At 41.0% G+C, this 20,692-nt stretch overlaps 1 protein-coding gene and 1 long non-coding RNA gene across 2 annotated transcripts; both read right to left on the bottom strand.

The window, feature by feature from the left end:
* Nucleotides 1–629: 629 nt before the first annotated feature.
* On the bottom strand, nt 630–8,183 carry LOC307186183. Its single transcript, XR_013828264.1, has 4 exons — nt 7,948–8,183; nt 5,486–5,716; nt 2,747–2,830; nt 630–1,171 (listed from the first exon to the last, which is right to left on the bottom strand). It is a non-coding gene; the product is annotated as an uncharacterized lncRNA (long non-coding RNA).
* Nucleotides 8,184–18,195: 10,012 nt separating this feature from the next.
* Nucleotides 18,196–20,360, bottom strand: LOC307185992 (growth-regulated alpha protein-like). Its single transcript, XM_079920635.1, has 4 exons — nt 19,874–20,360; nt 19,656–19,779; nt 19,470–19,553; nt 18,196–18,664 (listed from the first exon to the last, which is right to left on the bottom strand). Exons 1-4 carry the CDS (start codon nt 19,962–19,964, stop codon nt 18,649–18,651), a joined length of 315 nt encoding a protein of 104 aa, XP_079776761.1. The 5' UTR covers nt 19,965–20,360; the 3' UTR covers nt 18,196–18,648.
* Nucleotides 20,361–20,692: the final 332 nt, after the last annotated feature.

Raw genomic sequence — 20,692 nt, 5'->3', positions numbered from 1 at the left:
AATGAAATTAGTGCCCTTATAAGAAAAGACCAGAGAGCTAGTTCTCTCTTTTTCCACCATGTGAAGACACAGGAAGAAGATGGTCATCTGTAAGCCAGGAAGAGGGTCTTCACCAAGAACCTGACCATATTAGCACCCTGACCTTGAACTGTGGGAAATGAATGTTGTTTAAGCCACCCAGTCCATGGTAATTTGTTATAGCAGCCCCAGCTGACTAAGACACTTTCTGAAGCAGCATTCCTGTTCATTGGCTCCATGAGAACATCACTCATCGGTTGACACATTTTTTTTCTTTCTGAGGCAGCATCCTTGCGATCTTCCCTGGATCTTGATGGTCTTAAATTCCCTCCCTCTTCTCATCCCAGATGACAACTTTACCGTTTCCTAGGATGGATCAGTTCTACTCTTGGTTGATGTAATTAGGCTGATGATCTATTAGGTTTGCTTTATTTAAAAATAAATTATTAAAACTTAAGACAATTCTGTTATACAACTGTATGGCACCCCCTTTCCTTCTTCTTAAATGCATACTAACTTCAGATCTTATAATAAAGGAAAATTCCCCTAAAAGAAGAATTTCAGTTTTGAAGACTGTAGGTAAACAACCTTACTTTATGCTGAGATCCAAAGTCGTAGGTGACTAAAATAGGGAGGAGGTTTACAGCCTTTGGGATGCAAAATGTTGAGCATCGGGAGACCACAGTGTTGATAAGTTAATAAAGAAACATACTGATGTCATTAAAGATGATATTAAAGGAAGAGGTAGAGAGAAAAACAGTGATAAAATGCCAGAGTCAACTAGGAAGTTAAGTGGACTAAGGGTGGTAGGGACATCATGGAGAAGGTAGAATCAGTTAAGACATATTGAGCTTAACAGGGAACTCTTTCACCTACTGTGTGAGTTCAGGAGATTATCCTTCCTACGTAATGGAAATTTTATTACCTCTCCTCCCATTACTCCTCTCACAAGTAGCCAATCACCTGCCTGAAAACAATGTTTAAGTCGCCAGAATGAGTAGAGGGAGAAAGCAGTTCAATCCACTCCTAAATTAGCAGAAATCGGTGCTATTTTCATAGAAAACTCAGGAGGATGTCCAAGTTCATGATGATACCAAGAGCTCTTGAGACCCATAGAATGTAATGTTCCTTGTGTGGTCATCAGTTAGGGGCCCTACAATACAAGGAGAGTGAAATGTAACTATACACATATGCAGTATTACCCACTGGTGGTCCCTTGTAAGAAAAAAAGTACCTAAATAGTAAAGAAAACTCCTATGTATTTAGTAAGTTAAAAATTAATAATGGCCATAATTAAACACTTTACATGTTTTATCTCTACTTCTCCAATGATAGAACAAAGTAAGAACAAATGAAAGCATGTAAATCTCAATGTTAAGTGAATTATCGAAAATGACATAACTTAGAGCTGAGGATGTGGAACACTAAACCATAGCTATAGGATTAAAAAACCCAACTTCGTCTCACCACCTTACACCACTCAACTGCCAAGGTGACTTTCATGTAAATCACAACTTCCACATACCATTAACTTATTTTCCTTTTTATTTTTAAATTAAAAACCCACACGGGCTTCCCTGGTGGTGCAGTGATTTAGAGTCCACCTGCCGATGCGGGGGACACGGGTTCGTGCCCCGGTCCGGGAAGATCCCACATGCCGCGGAGCAGCTGGGCCCGTGAGCCATGGCCGCTGAGCCTGCGCGTCTGGAGCCTGTGCTCCGCAACGGGAGAGGCCACAGCAGTGAGAGGCCCGCGTACCGCAAAAAAAAAAAAAAAAAAAAAAACAAAAACCCCCCCCCCAAAACCCCACAGAATTTAGCTTTTCTATTGAAAGTGGTCACCATTATAAGTTTTTCCATTATAAGTGGTCTTACCCACTGCTATGACTTAAAAATTATTTTTAAAACCTAGTTTGGGTGTTTTATTCAGAAGTTAATCCAAATACACTCTCATTATCACCTGCATGTCTTTTTTTTTTTTTTTTTTTTTTGCAGTACGCGGGCCTCTCACCGCCGCGGCCTCTCCCGCTGCGGAGCACAGGCTCCGGCCGCGCAGGCTCATCAGCCATGGCTCACGGGCCCAGACGCACCGCGGCATGCGGGATCCTCCCGGACCGGGGCACGAACCCGCGTCCCCTGCATCAGCAGGCGGACTCCCAACCAATGCCCCACCAGTGAAGCCCACCTACATGTCTTTATCCCATATCATCTGCCTGTATCTTCTCCATCCACCAATTTGAAAATTCTATTTGGAGTTTAGTTTCTAGAAATGTGCCAAAAATAGTTTTTTCAAAGTGGGAGAATTTTTTTTTTCTTAAAATTTCTTTCATCAAATGGGTCTATTGCTTGCCTGGTTGGTTTCTGTAAGAGAGTTTCTAGTAATTTTAAATCTCTTTTATATTCAATGGAGATATTTATAAATAGGTCAACTTGGATATCATGTTAAATAGGTTTGAACCAATTGTTCTCAAACTCGGGAGTGCATCAGAATTACCTGGAAGGCTTGTTAAAACATAGACTCTTGGGCCCATCCCCAGAGTTTCTGAAATGAGGCCTGTGAATTAGGATTTCTAACAAGTTGCCGGGTGATGATAATTCTGCTGGTCTTGGGACTACACTGTTGGATTTTCTGGTATAGACTTATTCTAGTCTTACTGTAATTTTATTCTGATCTGTGGCAGAGTCTGCATATATTTCTAAATATAACCTTAATTAAAAGATAATTATACCTGTCCATAATCTTTTTGATAATAGTCATCACCAACTCAGCCTCAGGACCTAAACAAATCAATTTTCCATCTTTCAATGTGACTCTGAAAAGAAAAGTGTTTTGGTTAAATAATAACTATTTAATTTTTTAACACTTTAAATGTATTCATTACAATTTCTGTAACATGAAATTCATATGCTTAAAACGAACACACAGATTTCTCAAACTAAATTAATCTATTATTATTTAGAATATGACTTTTAGTCATATCAGTGTACATAACAAACTTTTTAAAAAATCAACTAGAAGATAAATTGCTTAGAGTATTTTGAGATATCAGCTGATAATCAGTGAAAATGTATTGGACTTAGATGTACAAGGTATAGTGCCAGACTCTGGAAAATCTGCATATGGAGGGTATATTCCAGGCTGCCAGTTATCAACCACTTACTATGTACTCTTTATCATTGTACCTCTGCTAATTTGGTTAGCTTTTAGGACCTCATTAAAGCCTCATTTATTATCAGGAGAGAGACGGAAAGCATCAATTAGTTATTTAAATTAATTCTGTAGTTTTCAACTGCATTTCACAGGACAGCAAAGCTTTACCCCTTTGAGGTTCATTGCATGAGGACCAGATCATAATAAAAATTATAATGATAATAACATAATAATAATTCCTTAGTAAATTACCAATACAAGGATAGACAGAAAACATCACACGTAACAGTGAAAACTTGAAAGTATTCCCAAGACAAGGGTGCCTGCTATCACCACAGCCATCTCAGCAAAACTAGAAAGAGTCATAAGGTCTCCAAAGGCGAAAACTAAACTGCCGTTATTCCCAAATGATGTAACTACATGAGTAAAGGGTTGATGGTTACAAAATCAATACAAAATTTTATGTCTAAATGCTAATAACAACTAAAATGTGAAATTTTATAAGGCTATCCTTTACAATAGGATCAAAAAGAAGTAGCATTGTGAATCAGTGAGAAAATGATGATATTTCAATAGGTAGTGCTGACACACTTGATGAACCATATAGAAAAATAAAATAAAATTGGATAATTCCCTCACATCATATGCAAAAATCAATTCCAGGTGGATTAAAGTCTTAAAGACAAAGGAAAAAACTGTAAAATATTTTAGAAGACAATACAGAAGAATATTTTAGGAACTCTGTGAAGTTTTTTTGAAATAAGACACTAAAAGTGCTATCCAGAAGAGAGAATACTGTTAATCTCAAGTACATTAAAAATACAAATTTATATTAATTGAAAAGACACCACAGAAAGAATGAAAATATGAACCACAGATTGGAAAATGAGCTTTGCTATCCATAAATATGATGAGGGTTTAATATCCAGAATGTGTAAAGAACACCTGTAAGGCAATAGGGAAAATTTAGTTTTCACATAGGAAAAGCAAAGAGAATTAATAGGAATTCACAAAAGAGGGAACCAAAATTCTCATAAATATATGAAAAAAATTCATCCTCATTAATAATAGAAAAATGGAAATTAAAAGAACAATTAAAAGTACCATTACATACCCTGCAGGTTAACAATACCAGGTGTTGGCCAGTATATGAAGCAACAGATGATTTCATGTAGGAAGGAATGTCAGCTGGCACAATTACTTTGTAATGCAGTGTGGCATTTACCTAGTAAGGTTGAAGATGTGCAAACCCTAAACCCAGCAGGTAATTCCTAGGGAAACTCTCATATACCTGACGCAGGAGACATACAAAAAATGTTGATAATGTAAAAAATCTGTGCACCAATGGTGGATTAGGTAAATAAATTGTATTTATTGATTTAGTATTCCTATAATAAAATACTAAGTATCACTTAAATTGAATGAACTACAGCTAAACACATCAAAATTCATGTACTGCAGAATAAAATGTTGAATAATAGAAGCAAGTCACAGAAGAATACATTTAGCAAGATTCCATTGACCTGGAGTTCAAAAGCAGGCTGTCTTAGTCCATTCCAGTTACTATGGCATAAATACCATAGGCTGGGTGGCTTAAACAGCAAAGACATACTTTGCACAGTTCTGGAGACTGGGAAATCCAGGATCAAAGTGTTGGCACATTTGGTGTCTGGTGAGGACTCGCTTTCTGGTTTATACGGCCATTTTCTTGCTGTGTCCTCACATGGTAGAAGTGTGAGAGAGCTCTCTGGGGTCTCTTTTATAAGGGCACAAATTCCATTGATGAGGGCTCTACTTAATCAGCTCCCAAAGGCCCCAACACAATGGGGATTAGGATTTCAACATATAAATTTAGCAGGGAGGAACACATTTAGTCCGTAACACAGGCAAAATAAGTAATAATTATTTTAAACTTCATAGGTGATAAAACTTCTTTTAAAAATCAAGAAACAACACAGTTCAAAATAGTACTTACTTCTTGGAGGGGGGTGAATATATGATTTGGGAGGTGTATTAGTTTGTCAGGGTAGTCATAACAATATACCATAGACTGGGTGGCTTAAACAACAGAAATTTATTGTCTTATGATTATGGAGGCTGGAAGTTTAAGATCAAATGTTGGCAGACCTGGTTTCTTCTGAGGCCTCTTGCCTTGGCTCCCAGATGGCCTCCTTCTCACTTTGTCCTCACAGGACATTTTCTCTGTGCTTGCACATTCTTGGTGTCTCTTCCTCTTCTTAGAAGGACACCAGTCATATTGGATTAGGGCCAACATTATGACCTCATTCAACCGTAACTATTTTTTTAAAGGTCTTACCTCCAAACAGTCACATTTCCAAGGTATTAAAAGTTAGGACTTCGGGCTTCCCTGGTGGCGCAGTGGTTGGGGGTCCGCCTGCCGATGCAGGGGACACGCGTTCGTGCCCCGGCCCGGGAAGATCGCACATGCCGCGGAGCGGCTGGGCCCATGAGGCATGGCCGCTGAGCCTGCGCGTCCGGAGCCTGTGCCCCGCAACGGGAGAGGCCACAACAGTGAGAGGCCCACATACTGCAAAAAAAAAAAAAAAAGTTAGGACTTCAACATATGAATTTAGGGAGAACAATTCAGCCCATAATAGAAATTTTACACGTGGGAGGCCCTGATATACTGATTATATTCTAGATTTTTGCCTGGGCAGAAGGAAGTGGGTTTTTATTCTATTACTGATCTTTGAACTGTTTGTATATGTATTCATACACTCTTTTGTATGTGTGCTAGGTGGAATCCTAAGAAGGCTCACCAAGTTTCCCTCCCTAATCCCCAGGAGTGTGAACGTGATGAGATATTACACTCTTGGTAATGTCACATTACATGGCAAAAGGGATTGATTTTGCAGATGTAATTAAGGTTACTACTCAGTTAACTAAATTAAACCAAAGAGTAATTATCCAGGTGGGCCTAGAGTAACTGTGTGGTTCCTAAAAGTTCTCTGCTGGCAGCAGAAGGGGAAATCAGAGAGATTTAAAGCATGAGATCCGTTCGATGCAAGGAATATATAAAAGCAACCTCTAGGAACCGAGAGTAACCCTGAGCCAACAACGAGTAAGAATAGGATACCTCAATCTTACAATGGCAAAGAACTGAATTTAGCCAACAACATAAATACTCTTGAGAATGGATTCCAGAGCCTCCGATGAAACTTCAGCCCAGCTGACACCTGGACTTTTGTCTTTGAAACCCTAAGCAGTTCTCACTATAATAATAATAATAATGATAATAATTGTGATGTGATACAGGTGTTAACTAATACCATGGTGGTAATCATATTGCAAAATATAAATGTATCAAACAAACATGTTGTACACCTGAAACTTATACAATGTTATATGTATATCTCAATTTAAAAAAGAAAAGCAGATAATCTAGTCAAGCCACCTGGACTGCTGACCTATAGAACTGTGAGATAATAAATAGGTTTATTTGAAGCCACTAAATTACAGAAATGTGTTACTTAGCAATGAACAGCTAAAACAGTACATATAATATAGTTCACAACAAGCTGTTTCAATAAAATGCAGAAGGGTTCTCCACAGCCTCTAAGCTCTGTATTTGTAGGCTGTTGCTTCAGAAAGTTGTCAAGTCAGCCTCTAGTGCCACTGGGCCATATTGAACTTATTTTGTATCCAAGTATGTAACAGAGAGATTTCCAGACAATCAAGAATTATCCATGATTCCTTACTGAGGACCATATATCTTTGTTTACTGTATGTGTTCATTGAATTCAAGGTTTAATCAGAACAATTCATTTCCTAACCGTGTTCCCATTTGAGAACATTTTCGTTTTTGGAAAGAGTGAAGTATGTTTTCAGAAATGAGAGCATAAACACTGGGCAATTGTCTTCCCATACTCTGCAGGGATAATGCTCAGCAGTTCCTGTATTCTCAGTCTAGCACATTTTGTAAGAAAATGGCAGCTTTGAAAATCTCAGTACTGCAAAAGACCTGAATAGACATTTTTCCAAAGAAAAAATATAAATGATCAATAGGTACGTGAAAATATGCTCAACATTACTAGTCATTAGGGAAATGCAAATCAAAACTGCAATGAGGCCTCCCCTGGTGGCGCAGTGGTTGAGAGTCCGCCTGCCGATGCAGGGGACTCGGGTTCGTGCCCCGGTCTGGGAGGAACCTACATGCCGCGGAGCGGCTGGGCCGGTGAGCCATGGCCGCTGAACCTGCGCGTCTGGAGCCTGTGCTCTGCAACTGGAGAGGCCACAGTGGTGAGAGGTCCGCGTACCGCAAAAAAAAAAAAAACAACTGCAATGAGATATCACCTCACACCTATTAGAATGGCCATAATGACAAAGATAAGAGCTAACAAATGTTAGTGAGCATGTGGAGAAAAGGGAACTCTTGTGCACTTCTTGTGGGATTGTAAATTGGTGTGGCCACTATGGAAAACAGTATATGAAGGACGCTCAGAAAATTAAAAATACAGCCACTATATGATCCAGCAATTTCTCTTCCGGGATTATATGGAAAGGAAATGAAAACACTAACTCAGAAGGAAGTTTCATGTTCACGGAAGCATTATTTACAATAGCCAAGACATGGAGGATGCTAACTAAACTTATTCAGTAATTATTTCACAAAATATGTAATTCAAACCATTATGCAGTACACCTTAAACTTATACAGTGATGTATGCCAATTATATTTCAATAAAACTGGGGGGAAAGTTAAAAATAAAAAGACAGTACTAGAGGCTTCCATTCTCCCCCCACATCTTCACTACTTACATGATTTCTTTCCTATTGCACTAAGCACCTTCAGGTATCACCTGGACTTTTGCAATGAATTTGGGAGAAATAAAGTCAGATTGTGTCTGAATACACTGGCACCACAGCTCTTGGCTCTCACAGGGATCAGCTGTGTGAGAAAAGAAGAGCGAAACACTAGGAACAAAGACAGCCATGAGGCTTTATTCTTTACTTGAAATATGAAATCAATGCAGCAGGACGCTCAATTCACCAAATACTGTCAGAAATATTTAGGGAGACAATCACACAAGTCTAATCGTCTGCTATTATTATGATCAATGAACCTTACTGAGCATCTACTATGTTTGACCAACAATTTATTGCTTAAAGGTATGTATGGTCAATAAGGTAACTTGTTTAATGGTAAAATCAATTTGATTGCCTTCTATAAAACGTTTTAAACACCAAGTTTTTATGTGAATTCTATCAGTTGAAGGTAGCAATTTCTATCTGCCTAAATTTCTAAACTCCCTAAATGTATTTTCACTAATGTTGTTGCTGTCATCTCTAATAAGAGATAAGGACCTTATGGTCAGATATTTCTAGGAAGTTCAACAGATTTTTACAATTTAATTCAACAAGAAATTCTTTGATATTCCATAATCTAAATCTATGTTCTGCTTGGGTTTTAAGTTTATCGTTTCTACATTTTGCATTAATACCAGATTCAATCTCATTAGATCTGGAAACTTTTATGAATTTTTCCAGTGCCTAGGAGGGAAAGATAAAAGCCATAGCTGCCTTACCAGAGATGGCCAGGACAAGAAGAGCTGTAGGGCGCGGTCAGCTAACTGCCACGCAGCAGGAAGCTGAAGTAAGCTGAATCATCCTTCCTGTGGCCACTGCGCTTGCGCTAAGTATACTAATGAGGTTTTAAAGTAGCGACCTATCCGATGCTGGCTCACAAGTCGCACCATCGGCGAAAGCCAATCACAGAGCGACACATGTTCTTAATCCCTATATAAGCAGACTGCTATAGGATTGCGGTGTCTTCCTTCCATCTTTTCTTTAACCAAGCTGTGCTCCAATAAAGTGTGATACGAGAAGAATCTTGCGTGTGGCGACTCGTCATTCTGCTGGTCGGAGGCGGCTCGCCGCATTTGGTGCCGAAACCCGGGAACTTCGCGCCCTGCATGGAGGACCGATTCAGAACTCGACACACGGAGTGAACCGTCGGTGAGTAGTCCAGTCAGGATCAAGATCCGATCTGGGTGCCATCAAGACTGACGAGAATTGTTGAAGAAAACTTCAGAGAAGATGCTGAGCTGGATGTTCCTGATGATTCTTCCCTTGCTTAGGGCAGAGAATATGACGTTCTGGGGAATTAGCCGGACCTGGCCAGTTCCCATGCCGGTTCACTCTCAGAGCAGAGTTCTTCCAATATTTTATTCCACTAGTTGTGAAATGAATACGGCCTGTACCCAGCCATTGAATTATGACTGGGCACCGTATAATGCCAGTGATTTTATTTTGAATCGAAGTCTTTGTATTAGTTGGAATTCCACAAAGGATTGTATCCTTTTGGCCAGGATAACCTTGACCACTTGGAACAATCCACTTAGAAATAATTTGGTTCCATTGAATATGTTGAATGAAGCTTTGAGCAAGATAACTCAAGGCCACACTTCAGGTTCAGGTATAGGGAATTCCAGTGAAAATGAGATGAATATTACCACTTTAGTTTTGGAACATACAGGGATAGTTCCTTTAAGAAATAATGCTTCTGATAAAACAAGTGCCAACAGGACTGTTGTCGCCCCCTATTGTGAGCCAGTCACATCAACACCCCCAGTCTTTACCCCTTGTCAGGGGGGAACTTATGCTAAGTATGAACTTAGTTCAGGCTTTCAATTTTCCCCTGATTTAAAGTCCTATATGGGAAGAAAGGAAAAAGGAAATGATACTAATGAGACAAAAGGAAATGATAGTACAAAGTGGTATTTTGAAGGATGGCCATTTTATTCTTGGTTATTAGTTAATGAGGCAGGAGTAGGCATGGATATTTCTGCTTTGGCCACTTTACAGATGCCCTGAATAGGAGTGCAGAGATTGGAGAATTCCTAAAGGGAAACTGGTCTCAAGAAGCTGAACGGATGATATTTAAGCAAAAGATTCAGATTATGCAACTGAATGCTACCAAGCTGGAACCCGTTACCTTTGGAGATTTTACCTCTTGGCTCTCTTCTGCCTTTTCCTTCTTTAAAGAGTGGGTAGGGGTGGGGATCTTTGGGCTCTGCTGTATATTTGGGATTATAATATGTCTCTGGTTGGTCTGTCGCATGCGCGTCAGGGCACATCGAGATAAGGTCCTACTCACTCAAGCACTTTTGGCTGTTAGTGAAGGTGATTCTCCCGCAGCCTGGATCTCCGTCCTAAACAATTCGAATGGATTGCCCTTGCACGGAGAGGCCCTGTTGCCATTGCACCTCTATAGGGAATCAAAACTTATTCTGAGTCAGCCTTTGCACCCTGCAGCCCTTGTTGGCATTGCACGCAGGAAGGTGTCTCAGACATGCCAACGGAAGACTGCCCTCGAACAGTGAGCACATCATGAGGTGAACACTTGTACGGGCTACATTCTGCTTGGTGATTCTAGTAAATAAAAAAGGGGGAGATGTAGGGCGCGGTCAGCTAACTGCCACGCAGCAGGAAGCTGAAGTAAGCTGAATCATCCTTCCTGTGGCCACTGCGCTTGCGCTAAGTATACTAATGAGGTTTTAAAGTAGCGACCTATCCGATGCTGGCTCACAAGTCGCACCATCGGCGAAAGCCAATCACAGAGCGACACATGTTCTTAATCCCTATATAAGCAGACTGCTATAGGATTGCGGTGTCTTCCTTCCATCTTTTCTTTAACCAAGCTGTGCTCCAATAAAGTGTGATACGAGAAGAATCTTGCGTGTGGCGACTCGTCATTCTGCTGGTCGGAGGCGGCTCGCCGCAAAGAGCCAGCAGGAGGAGTATTTGTGAGCTCTCAGTAGCCATGTCTGTGCTTGATCTTGATCCTTGTCTGAACGGTGGAATCAATACTGCAACCCTCTTTTATGTGCTCTCTGTAACCCTGGGTAATTTTTGTTGTTCTTGCACACTCTTTTTCCACTGAAAAATAAAAGGAGCAGCTTATCAAGTGGCATGTTTGTCACTTACAAGCTAATAAGGAAGCTGGGTTTGTTTTTCAAGCTTTGTTTTAATTGGGGGGTTTGGGGCATGATGAGATGAACTCCTTCAACAGAGACCTTAACCCATTATTCCCTGAGGGTGAAACTGTATAATTGTGAAGGGTTCAGTGCCAGTTGCAGTTAGTAACTTACAGAATGGAATAAAAAAAAATGTCTATACATCTTTTCAAAGGTCATGTTTGTACAATGTAGGAAATGAAGATGCTTTTCCTCAGCAAGTATTTGCTTTTGGCTTTTGTGCCTATTTGCACAATACCACTCAAGGTTATAATAGAATCTTCCAAGCTCTAACTACCCTTACAATATAGGTAACCTATAAAGATACTGAATGAAGTTCAGATTACAACAACTGTTGTCCTGTCAAGAACAGTAAACTACAGTTTACTACTGGTTTGAAGGTAGCAGCTTCAATTTGCTTGAAGCTGAATTAACTAAAAGTGGATTATGAGCTTTTTTCCCTTAAGCAGTTTTAAAAATGACCTTAATTATCCTATACTGACCACATTTTTTTTTTGACATTAACAAACCAAACACCAAAGCATTTGTTTCAATTTCCTGGGGCTGCCATAACAAAATAACAGACTGGGTGGCTTAAACAACAGAAATTTTTTGTCTCACAGTTCTGGAGTCTAGAAGTCCAAAATCAAGGTGTTGGCAAGGTGGTTCTATCTTAGATCTATGAGGGCAGGAGCTGTTCCAGGTGTGTCTTTCCTTGGCTTGTAGATGGTCATCTTCATCTTCACATGCTGTTGTCCCTGTGCACACGCCCAACTCCAAATTTCCCCTTTTTGTGAGGACACCAGTCATATTGGATAAACCACCCCAATGACCTGACTTTATTTTGATTACCTCTGTAAAGACACTATCCCTAAATGAGGTACTGGGGGTTAGAATTTTAACCTATGAATTTGGGGGGTGGGAGTCGGGGGGACACAGTTCAACCCATAACAACATTTAACTGAAGAATCAATGATTACTGAGGGCAGATATATTCTGAGGTAAACTTATTCTAAATAATGTCTTCTCTTTTTGCCAAGTCTCACTGAACATCCATTACATGCCAGGGCCTTTGCTGGACTCTAAGTATTTAAAGAATAAAAATTGAGTTTCTGCTCTTGAGAAGTTCATAGTCTGTGTGGAGAGGCAGACATGTAAGCAGGTTAAACTAGATGGTGATCTGTGTTATAATATAAGCACCTTGGAGACAGAGGAGGGAGGACCTCCCCTGCAGAGCCAGGAAAGACTTTACAGGGGAGGCAACGCTGGAGTTGTTAAAGATGAAAGAAGCTCATATTAACAAAAGGCTGACAAACATGTAAGACAGAGAAATGCACAAAGAGACATAGCTTTGTGAAGGGCTGCTATGGTCTGAATGTTTGTATCTTCCCCAAAATTCACATGTTGGAATCCTAACCCCTAATGTGATGGTGTTAGGAGGTGGGAGTCTTTGGGAGGTGATTAGGTTATAAGTGTGGGGCCCTCATGAATGGGATTAGTGCTCTCATAAAAGAGACCCCATAGGGTTGTCTCATCCCTTCTGTCATGTGAGGATACAACCCAGAAGAGGGACTTCACCCAACCATGCTGGCTACCTGACCTTGGACTTCCAGGCTCAAGAACTGTGTGAAATAACTATCTTTTGCTCATAAGCCACCCAGTCTGTGATATTTTGTTGGAGCAGCCCAGATGGACTAAGACAACAGTATTGGCATATTAAGAAAGTGGGAAAAAATTATTTAAATCTTAAAATGAGATAAGTAACAATAACTTGACAGCATTCAATTGACCCATCAGATCTTGGCCTTTATACAAACAAAAATGCTGAAAATAAGTCAGAAACACTATTCAGACACAACCTTAATTCTTTGAGTCTCATTTTTCTTCTGTACCAAGTAGAGATCACGAAATACTATGTTATCAACATGTTTAGATATTATGATGATAATAAGGAAGGATACAAAGATAAAATAACCAAATATTGAAAGACTCAAAATAATTCAGTTTTCCAAAACTTAAAAAATAGGCTCAGGACATATGATAGTTATTAATGAGTTTGCTAAAGAAAATAGAGCTCTGGAAATCGACATTGAACTTCTGTTGGGTCTCTGATCAACAGTAAGTCACATACGGTTAGGGAAAGGATACCCAGAGATGTTTAGGCTGAGCAATTCTCAGACCTCTTATGGGGTGGGGAGATACTTGAGGTCTGACTTGTTAGAGTGGAGAGATCTTGTGAGCACTCAGGGCATTCAGTAGAGACAAAGAAGAGGCATGACTTAGCAGTACAGTGAAGTGAACCCTAAGCAAAGAACTCTCTCTAGACCACACTGATAAAGCTTAAAAACAAGCCTCAAAAAGATCAAGCTGATACTCCAATAACTTAACTGCTTGCCAGAACAGAGGCTAAGACTCCAAAAGAAAAAACAAAATCTTGATGCTCCACAATAGAATATTCAGTTTTCCTTCACCCAATCAAAAATTACTACACATGCTGAGAAGTAGAAAATCATAACCCATAGCCAGGAGGAAAATTCAGGCAATAGAAATAGACTCAGAAATGACAGAATTATAGAATTAATAGACAAGGATTTTAAAATAGCTATTGTAGATATGCTAAAGCATTTAAAAGAAAATATGAACATAATGAAGAGAGAAGTGGAAAGTATATATATATGTAGTGCAACTTCTAGAAATGTCCAACTAGAAAATAGAATACACATCTGCTAACTCCTGACCTTCAGTGAGAGTTGTCTCATGACAGGCCATCCCACCTGTGAGCTGAGCAAACTCCTCTGCCATTCCCGCCTCTATACCCACAAATGGAGAAAGCTCCCAGGAAAAGAAGCAGGAGAGAGGAGCTTGAGTTGAGAAGCCACTAGCATATATAGATGTTGCCCACTGCAACTTCGGAACTCATCAATAAGCACAGGGGATATGAGTGGGGCACCAACAGTGAAGACAGGATGAGCCCTTCCCCTTGTTATTTGTATGAGTAGTCAGAGAAAGGAGAAATAGCATCTGTGATTCTGGATTGCCCCCATTGTGCTATTGCAGGTCTGCCACCTCTGCCACCTCCCAGTGTTTCTCCAGTTACTTCTGGAAGTCCCAAGAGGACATCTCAATATGACTCACAAAGAAGGACTCACAATGACAAAATGGGGTAAGCCATATTTTCTCCTCTCCAGCTCTAGCTCACTTAGTAACATTGCTCAGGAAATCTCAGTCACTGTTGCCATTGCTGTTTCCCACTGATGATCTCTCAAAGTTGTGATGTGACACATAATATTCTTTTCCTACTTACTTCATCCTATGACCACTACCTCACATGCCTTTTCACTTCCTGCCATAACATGTCCAGCGGGAACTGCCTTGTACTAGGAAAGTCTCGGGGAAATTTGGTGTGAAAACTATACTACATATCCACCTGGTCCAGGACTGAGACTGAGACAACACCCATGGAGTTGGCCTGAGGACCAAGGGCAGATTCCTGGAGCCATTGATAACATTTAAATCCCTGCACAACTTCAGAAAGGGTATTCTGTTTTACCTTTATTGTATAGAAGGGAAAATAAAGTTAGGTCAAGGAACTTGCCCAAGATCACTCAGTCCACAACTGATAGAGCTGGAAGTTACTCCAAAGTAAATCTGATTCTTTGAAACGTTTGCCTTTAATCACCATGTGAACAGAAACACCAATCTCCTTTTTAAGCTGCATGTTCTTTCTGTATTGACAAGAGCTAGGTGGCCAGTATAGCAAACTCCGTGTTTGAGGGTGAGGACTGGTCTTAGGTGTGAGGTCTTAACTGAACCCTCTGAGTCCCACTTGTCAACATTTTCCCATGTCCTCTGATTTGGGGTTAGTGAGTGAATGCTAGCATTTATGGAGCGTCTAGATAGCTTACATTTATTTACTCTGTAATTCACAAAGTTTCTTCCTTCTCATCTCGATCATAATCAATACATTGGAATTATGAAGAGATTATCATTTTTAACTTTTCTAAGTGTGAAATAAAGCACACAGAGGTTATTTTTTGCTACGTAGAGCCCTTATTTACCCAGCTACTTGGAGCAAGCCTGAACTTGATCTCAAGTATTCAGGATGCCAGCCTCACCTTGTTGCCTCTGCTGAAGGCCTTTACCTAGGGCTTAGGATTTCCTGAATGAGTCCTGAATCAGAGAAAACACACACCCCACACATCTACAAACATTGTTCCTTTTCAGGTTTGGAGTGTGGTTTCTTTTAAATAAGAATCAGGACTAAATTACCTTGGGTTTTTTCCATAAAATAAATAATAAAATTAATGATACGATGTGCAAGTAGATTCAATCACATCCTTAATTATGTTACATGTAAATATTAACATAGAGTCTTTGAAAACCAAGCAACACATAAAGTGATCTTTCTTCACGTGACGTAACAACTTTGTTTCTGTCTTGGAACATGGTGTACTGCAATTATCCTGGGACAATGTTGAAGACCAAGTTCTAGGGTGATTTCTCAGGCTGAACAATCCATCAAGTTCCCTAAAATTGCACCAGGAAGCGTGGGAACTAACACATTCAAATCTTAAAACCATTCTACTCTATTTGATAAACTGGCATAAAGGGTTGGGATAAATTTAAACTCACTTGTAGTTACTTATAAATGAAGGTTACAAAATTGAACCAAAATATCAATTAGATCTTTTTATAGATTAACTAATCAGCCACTCACTTCTACTGATGACACAAATTATTTGGGTTTTGAAGAAAAAGTCCTCTTTATCAGCATTTCACCATCAGTTTCATTAAAATGTTAACAATTCTTTGAAAAATCCTTTAGCAAAAGCAATGAAATGAGAGTTCTTGTTAAGATAGCTACAAGAATGAGAATGTTAATCAGGCTCTCTGACTTCAGACTATACTACAAAGCTACAGTAATCAAGACAATATGGTACTGGCACAAAAACAGAAAGATATCAATGGAACAGGATAGAAAGCCCAGAGATAAACCCACACACATATGGTCACCTTATCTTTGACAAAGGATGCAAGAATATACAATGGAGAAAAGACAGCCTCTTCAATAAGTGATGCTGGGAAAACTGGACAGTTACATGTAAAAGAAGGAAATTAGAACACTCCTTAACACCATACACAAAAATAAACTCAAAATGGATCACAGACCTAAATGGAAGGCCAGACACTATAAAACTCTTAGAGGAAAACATAGGCAGAACACTCTTTGACATAAATCCCAGCAAGATCCTTTTTGAGCCACCTCCTAGAGAAATGGAAATAAAAATAAACAAATGGGACCTAATGAAACTTAAAAGCTTTTGCACAGCAAAGGAAACCATAAGCAAGATGAAAAGACAACCCTCAGAATGGGAGAAAATATTTGCAAATGAAGCAACTGACAGGATTAATCTCCAAAATATACAAGCAGCTCATGCAGCTCAACATCAAAAAAACAAACAACCCAATCCAAAAATGGGCGGAAGACCTAAATAGACATTTCTCCAAAGAAGATATACAGACAGCCAACAAACACATGAAAGAATGCTCAGCATCACTAGAGAAATGCAAATCAAAACTACAACGAGGTATCACCTCACACCAGCCAGAATGGCCATGATCAAAAAATCTACAGACAATAAATGCTGGAGAGGGTGTGGAGAAAAGGGAACCCTCTTGCACTGTTGGTGGGAATGTAAATTGATACAGCCACTATGGAGAACAGTATGGAAGTTCCTTAAAAAACTAAAAATAGAACTACCATACGACCCAGCAATCCCACTACTGGGCATATACCCTGAGAAAACCATAATTCAAAAAGAGTCATGTACCACAATGTTCATTGCAGCTCTATTTACAATAGCCAGGACATGGAAGCAACCTAAGTGTCCATTGACAGATAAATGGATAAAGAAGATGTGGCACATATATACAACGGAATATTACTCAGCTATAAAAAGAAATGAAATTGAGTTATTTGTAGTGAGGTGGATGGACCTAGAGACTGTCATACAGAGTGAAGTGAGTCAGAAAGAGAAAAACAAATACTGTATGCTGACACATATATATGGCATCTAAAAAAAAAATGGTTCTGAAGAACCTAGGGGCAGGACAGGAATAAAGACGCAGACGTAGAAAATGGGCTTGAGGACACGGGGAGGGGGAAGGGTAAGCTGGGATGAAGTGAGAGCATGGCATGGACATATATACACTACCAAATGTAAAATAGATAGCTAGTGGGAAGCAGCCACATCTCACAGGGAGATCAGCTGGGTGCTTTGTGACCACCTAGAGGGGTGGGATAGGGAGGGTGGGAGGGAGACGCAAGAGGGCAGGGATATGGGGATATATGTATACGTATAGCTGATTCACTTTGTTATACAGCAGAAACTAACACAACAATGTAAAGCAATTATACTCCAATAAAGATGTTAAAAAAAATTAAAAAGCAAAAAACAAAGAATGAAAGAATTTTTTAAAGAGGTAGACTTGAGTAACAAGGTAGCAAGGAGCTCTGTATAAAAAACAGCAATATATTACCATAGTGACTCTCACAGGAGGGGGAGGGGCCGGTGCACAGTTTGGAAAAGTACATTCTTGAGTAGGTGAGAGCCAAGGGGAGTGACAGCTACCACCAGATGAAATTAAGTGTAACTTATAGTTTGATTTATCTGTGTAGCAAATGAATGCCCAGGAGGAGAAAAGGAGTTGGGAAACACTGATGTAAATCATCAGATTATCTAGTAAAGATAGACTTTTTTTCCTCAAAAAAATGAAACAAAACTTGTTTAGTTTGAAATACTTTATTTTCATGTTCTTTTTAAATCAATAAATATTTAAACTTCTCTTTTGTAAGATACAGAAAAGCACTGCATAATTAACACTAACAAGGCATTATGCCTTACAAGAGAGACATAAAATGTCCAAAAGATATTTAGAACATTGTAGTTCTTAAAGCGTCAACATGAGGAATGCTGACCACATATTGTGAAATCATTTCAATAAATAATAACTAACATTCTTTTAAACATTTACAAAAGTAGATGTACACATACATCCCCCCATGCTGACAATGACCTCACTATTTGTTTGGAGGCCCCAGTCTCTGTCACAGGGGCTGGCATGCTGTGGGCTCCTCAGAAATCTTAGTTTAATGACTGGAGAATATTTGCAACCCTTCTACTTCAAACTAGATAAGAATCAGGACTAAATTAACTGGGGTTTTTCTCATAAAATAAATAATAAAATTAATGATACGATGTGCAAGTAGAATCAATCACATCCTTAATTATGTTACATGTAAATATTAACAGAGTCTTCGAAAACCAAACAACACATAAATAAATAAATAAGTGGGAGAACCCTCCTAAGAGATGTTCAAACATATTAAGCCCGATCCAGGTGGCCTCAGGAGCTGGCGATTCCTCTTTTTTCTCTTTGATCCCTGTAAGGGCAGGGCCTACTTCAGGAACAGCCATCGAGGAGCTTCCTCCTTCCCTCCAGGTCAGTTGGATCTGTCCCTGTAAGGAGAAAAGGTCTTCCTTACTAGCTGCTCCAGAAAGCCGACTGCACAGCACTCTTCTCCTGTCCTGCTCCTTGGTTTCCAGAGATTTCTGAGTCCAGTCTTTCCAGCCTGGCACCAAGTGACTACTGCCTGTAACCCACTATTGTGTGTGGCAGAGGCCTCTAGGCTCTTAGAGACTCTTATTTAGGAATGAGGGTGGGTCTGTGCTCTCCACTGTATTATGGCGACAAATGGCCAGGATTACTCTCTCTACCTGTCCCACTGGGCCTAACTTAAGCCACAGAGCAAACCGATTTGGTAGCTACTACTGTTTTCCTTGTTTTCCTAAGTCTTAGATAAACCAAATAATTGTCCTTGAGTCACATGGCTAATAGGCGCTGGAACCCAGATTTGTACCCAGTACTGTGTCACTGCAAAGTCCCAGCTCTTCACCACTAAGCTTTAGTGCCTATGTTGTAGAAAACCAGGGTTCTGCTTTTCAGGTGTGAGGTCCAGAAAAAACTGGGAGAAAAAAAATGCCTGTGTTTTTTAAACAGGTGGAAAGCTTTTCAGCATAACTGCCCATGTTAATGAAAGCAGCTTAACCCACATTCATTTGAATGGGGAGGGTCAGGGGCCAGGATGGAAGGCACTGAAAATACCCTTCTGGCAACAGAGCAGATTAATGATCTTAATGTCAAATTTAATTGTGGAATAATGGTTTTTCAGTCCTTCGGCTAAATCCTGGGTTTCTCTGATATAATTTTCAGGAGGCAGATGCCTGACTCTAGTCACACGTGTGAATAAAACCCATAACTCACTTGTTTAGCATCTTGTTGATGATTTTTTTAACCATGGGAGCTTCAGGGTTGAGGCAAACTTCCTGACCAGCCTTGAGAGTGGCTCTGCAGAGAGAAGGGAGAATCCACGTGAGGTCGGGCTGGGGATCGGGCTGGGGTCGTCGGGAAGGAGGGGGTGACAAGCACAGCAACAGCGGCGGCACTTACACGACTTCCGTTTGGCCGCAGTGGGGTCCCGGGGGCGTCATCTTCACGCTCTGGATGTTCTTGAGGTGAATCCCCTGCACGGTCTGCAGGCACTGGCAGCGCAGTTCGGTGACCACAGGCGCCCCTGCGGGGAGGACAGACTCGGTCAGAGGGCTGTCCCGTGATGGGCCCCCACCCGCCCCCATCCCGCCCTGGGGGTGCCGGGAGCCGGGTCTCACCTGCTGCGCGCCGGCCGGCGGCCACCAGGACCAGGAGCAGTAGCGCGGCGCGGAGGAGCCGGGCGGCGGCGGGGGTCGCGGCGCGGGCCATGGGGTTCAGCTCGGAGGGTCGCTGCCTGCGGCGGGAAGGCGGGCTGGAGGGCTGGCGGAGCGGATTCTGTGGCTCCCCGAGCCGGGCGAAGCCCTTTTATGCCGATCGGACAGGGGCTGGCAGCCCAGGGCCAGGGAAATTCCCCGACGCACTGGCGTTCCTGGGTCCGGAAGGAGGGCGCGGCCCCGCGGGCCTCCCGCGTAATCCGCGCTCTCGGGGAGGGGGTGAGGTGTCGTCTCTGCGCCGAAATCCCCGCAGGGGGAGTGAGTCGCCAGCACCCCTGGGGTACCGCCTGCGAGGGCGGCCGTGGGCGCCTGGCCACCCCTGGTCTCCGGGCCGAGAGCGGGGAAAGCGCTGGGGGCGGATTCGCGAGACCCTCACAGGGGTGGAGAGACAGTTTTAGGGAGACTTCTGTTTCTTTAGTTATCAGATCTGGGAGAATTAAAGAGGAGTAAGCGGGTAGATTTTGCTTAGCTGTCTGTCCTCTAACTCTATATATCCTGTCTCTCTAAATTTCGATTTTGCTTATTTCATACCTGTGGAATGAATGCTGTCAAAAATACAGCCGACATCTCGGAATCCAGAGAAGAACGTTCAGCTTATTCCTCATGTTATATATTCTCAAATCACACTTAGAATATCTTGGTTATGTTTTCCATTTGGTGGGAACTGGGATCAGTTGTCAAAGGTTGAATCCGGGGTTAATTTCAGTGAAAGTTGAGGGCCAT

This window comes from Stenella coeruleoalba, assembly GCF_951394435.1.
Source record: "Stenella coeruleoalba genome assembly, chromosome: 4".
Taxonomy (NCBI): domain Eukaryota; kingdom Metazoa; phylum Chordata; class Mammalia; order Artiodactyla; family Delphinidae; genus Stenella; species Stenella coeruleoalba.
The sequence above is the reverse complement of the archived record's forward strand: the minus strand, read 5'-3'. Positions and strand labels throughout refer to the sequence as shown.

Bases quoted from the DNA above. Each gene is read 5' to 3' on its own strand.
- LOC307185992 (XM_079920635.1), bottom strand. From the start codon at position 19,964: ATGGCCCGCGCCGCGACCCCCGCCGCCGCCCGGCTCCTCCGCGCCGCG. The intron at 19,780-19,873 runs GTGAGACCCGGC...TCCTCCCCGCAG, and splicing joins CGCCGGCCGGCGCGCAGCAG to GGGCGCCTGTGGTCACCGAA. The intron at 19,554-19,655 runs GTAAGTGCCGCC...TTCTCTCTGCAG, and splicing joins TGCGGCCAAACGGAAGTCGT to AGCCACTCTCAAGGCTGGTC.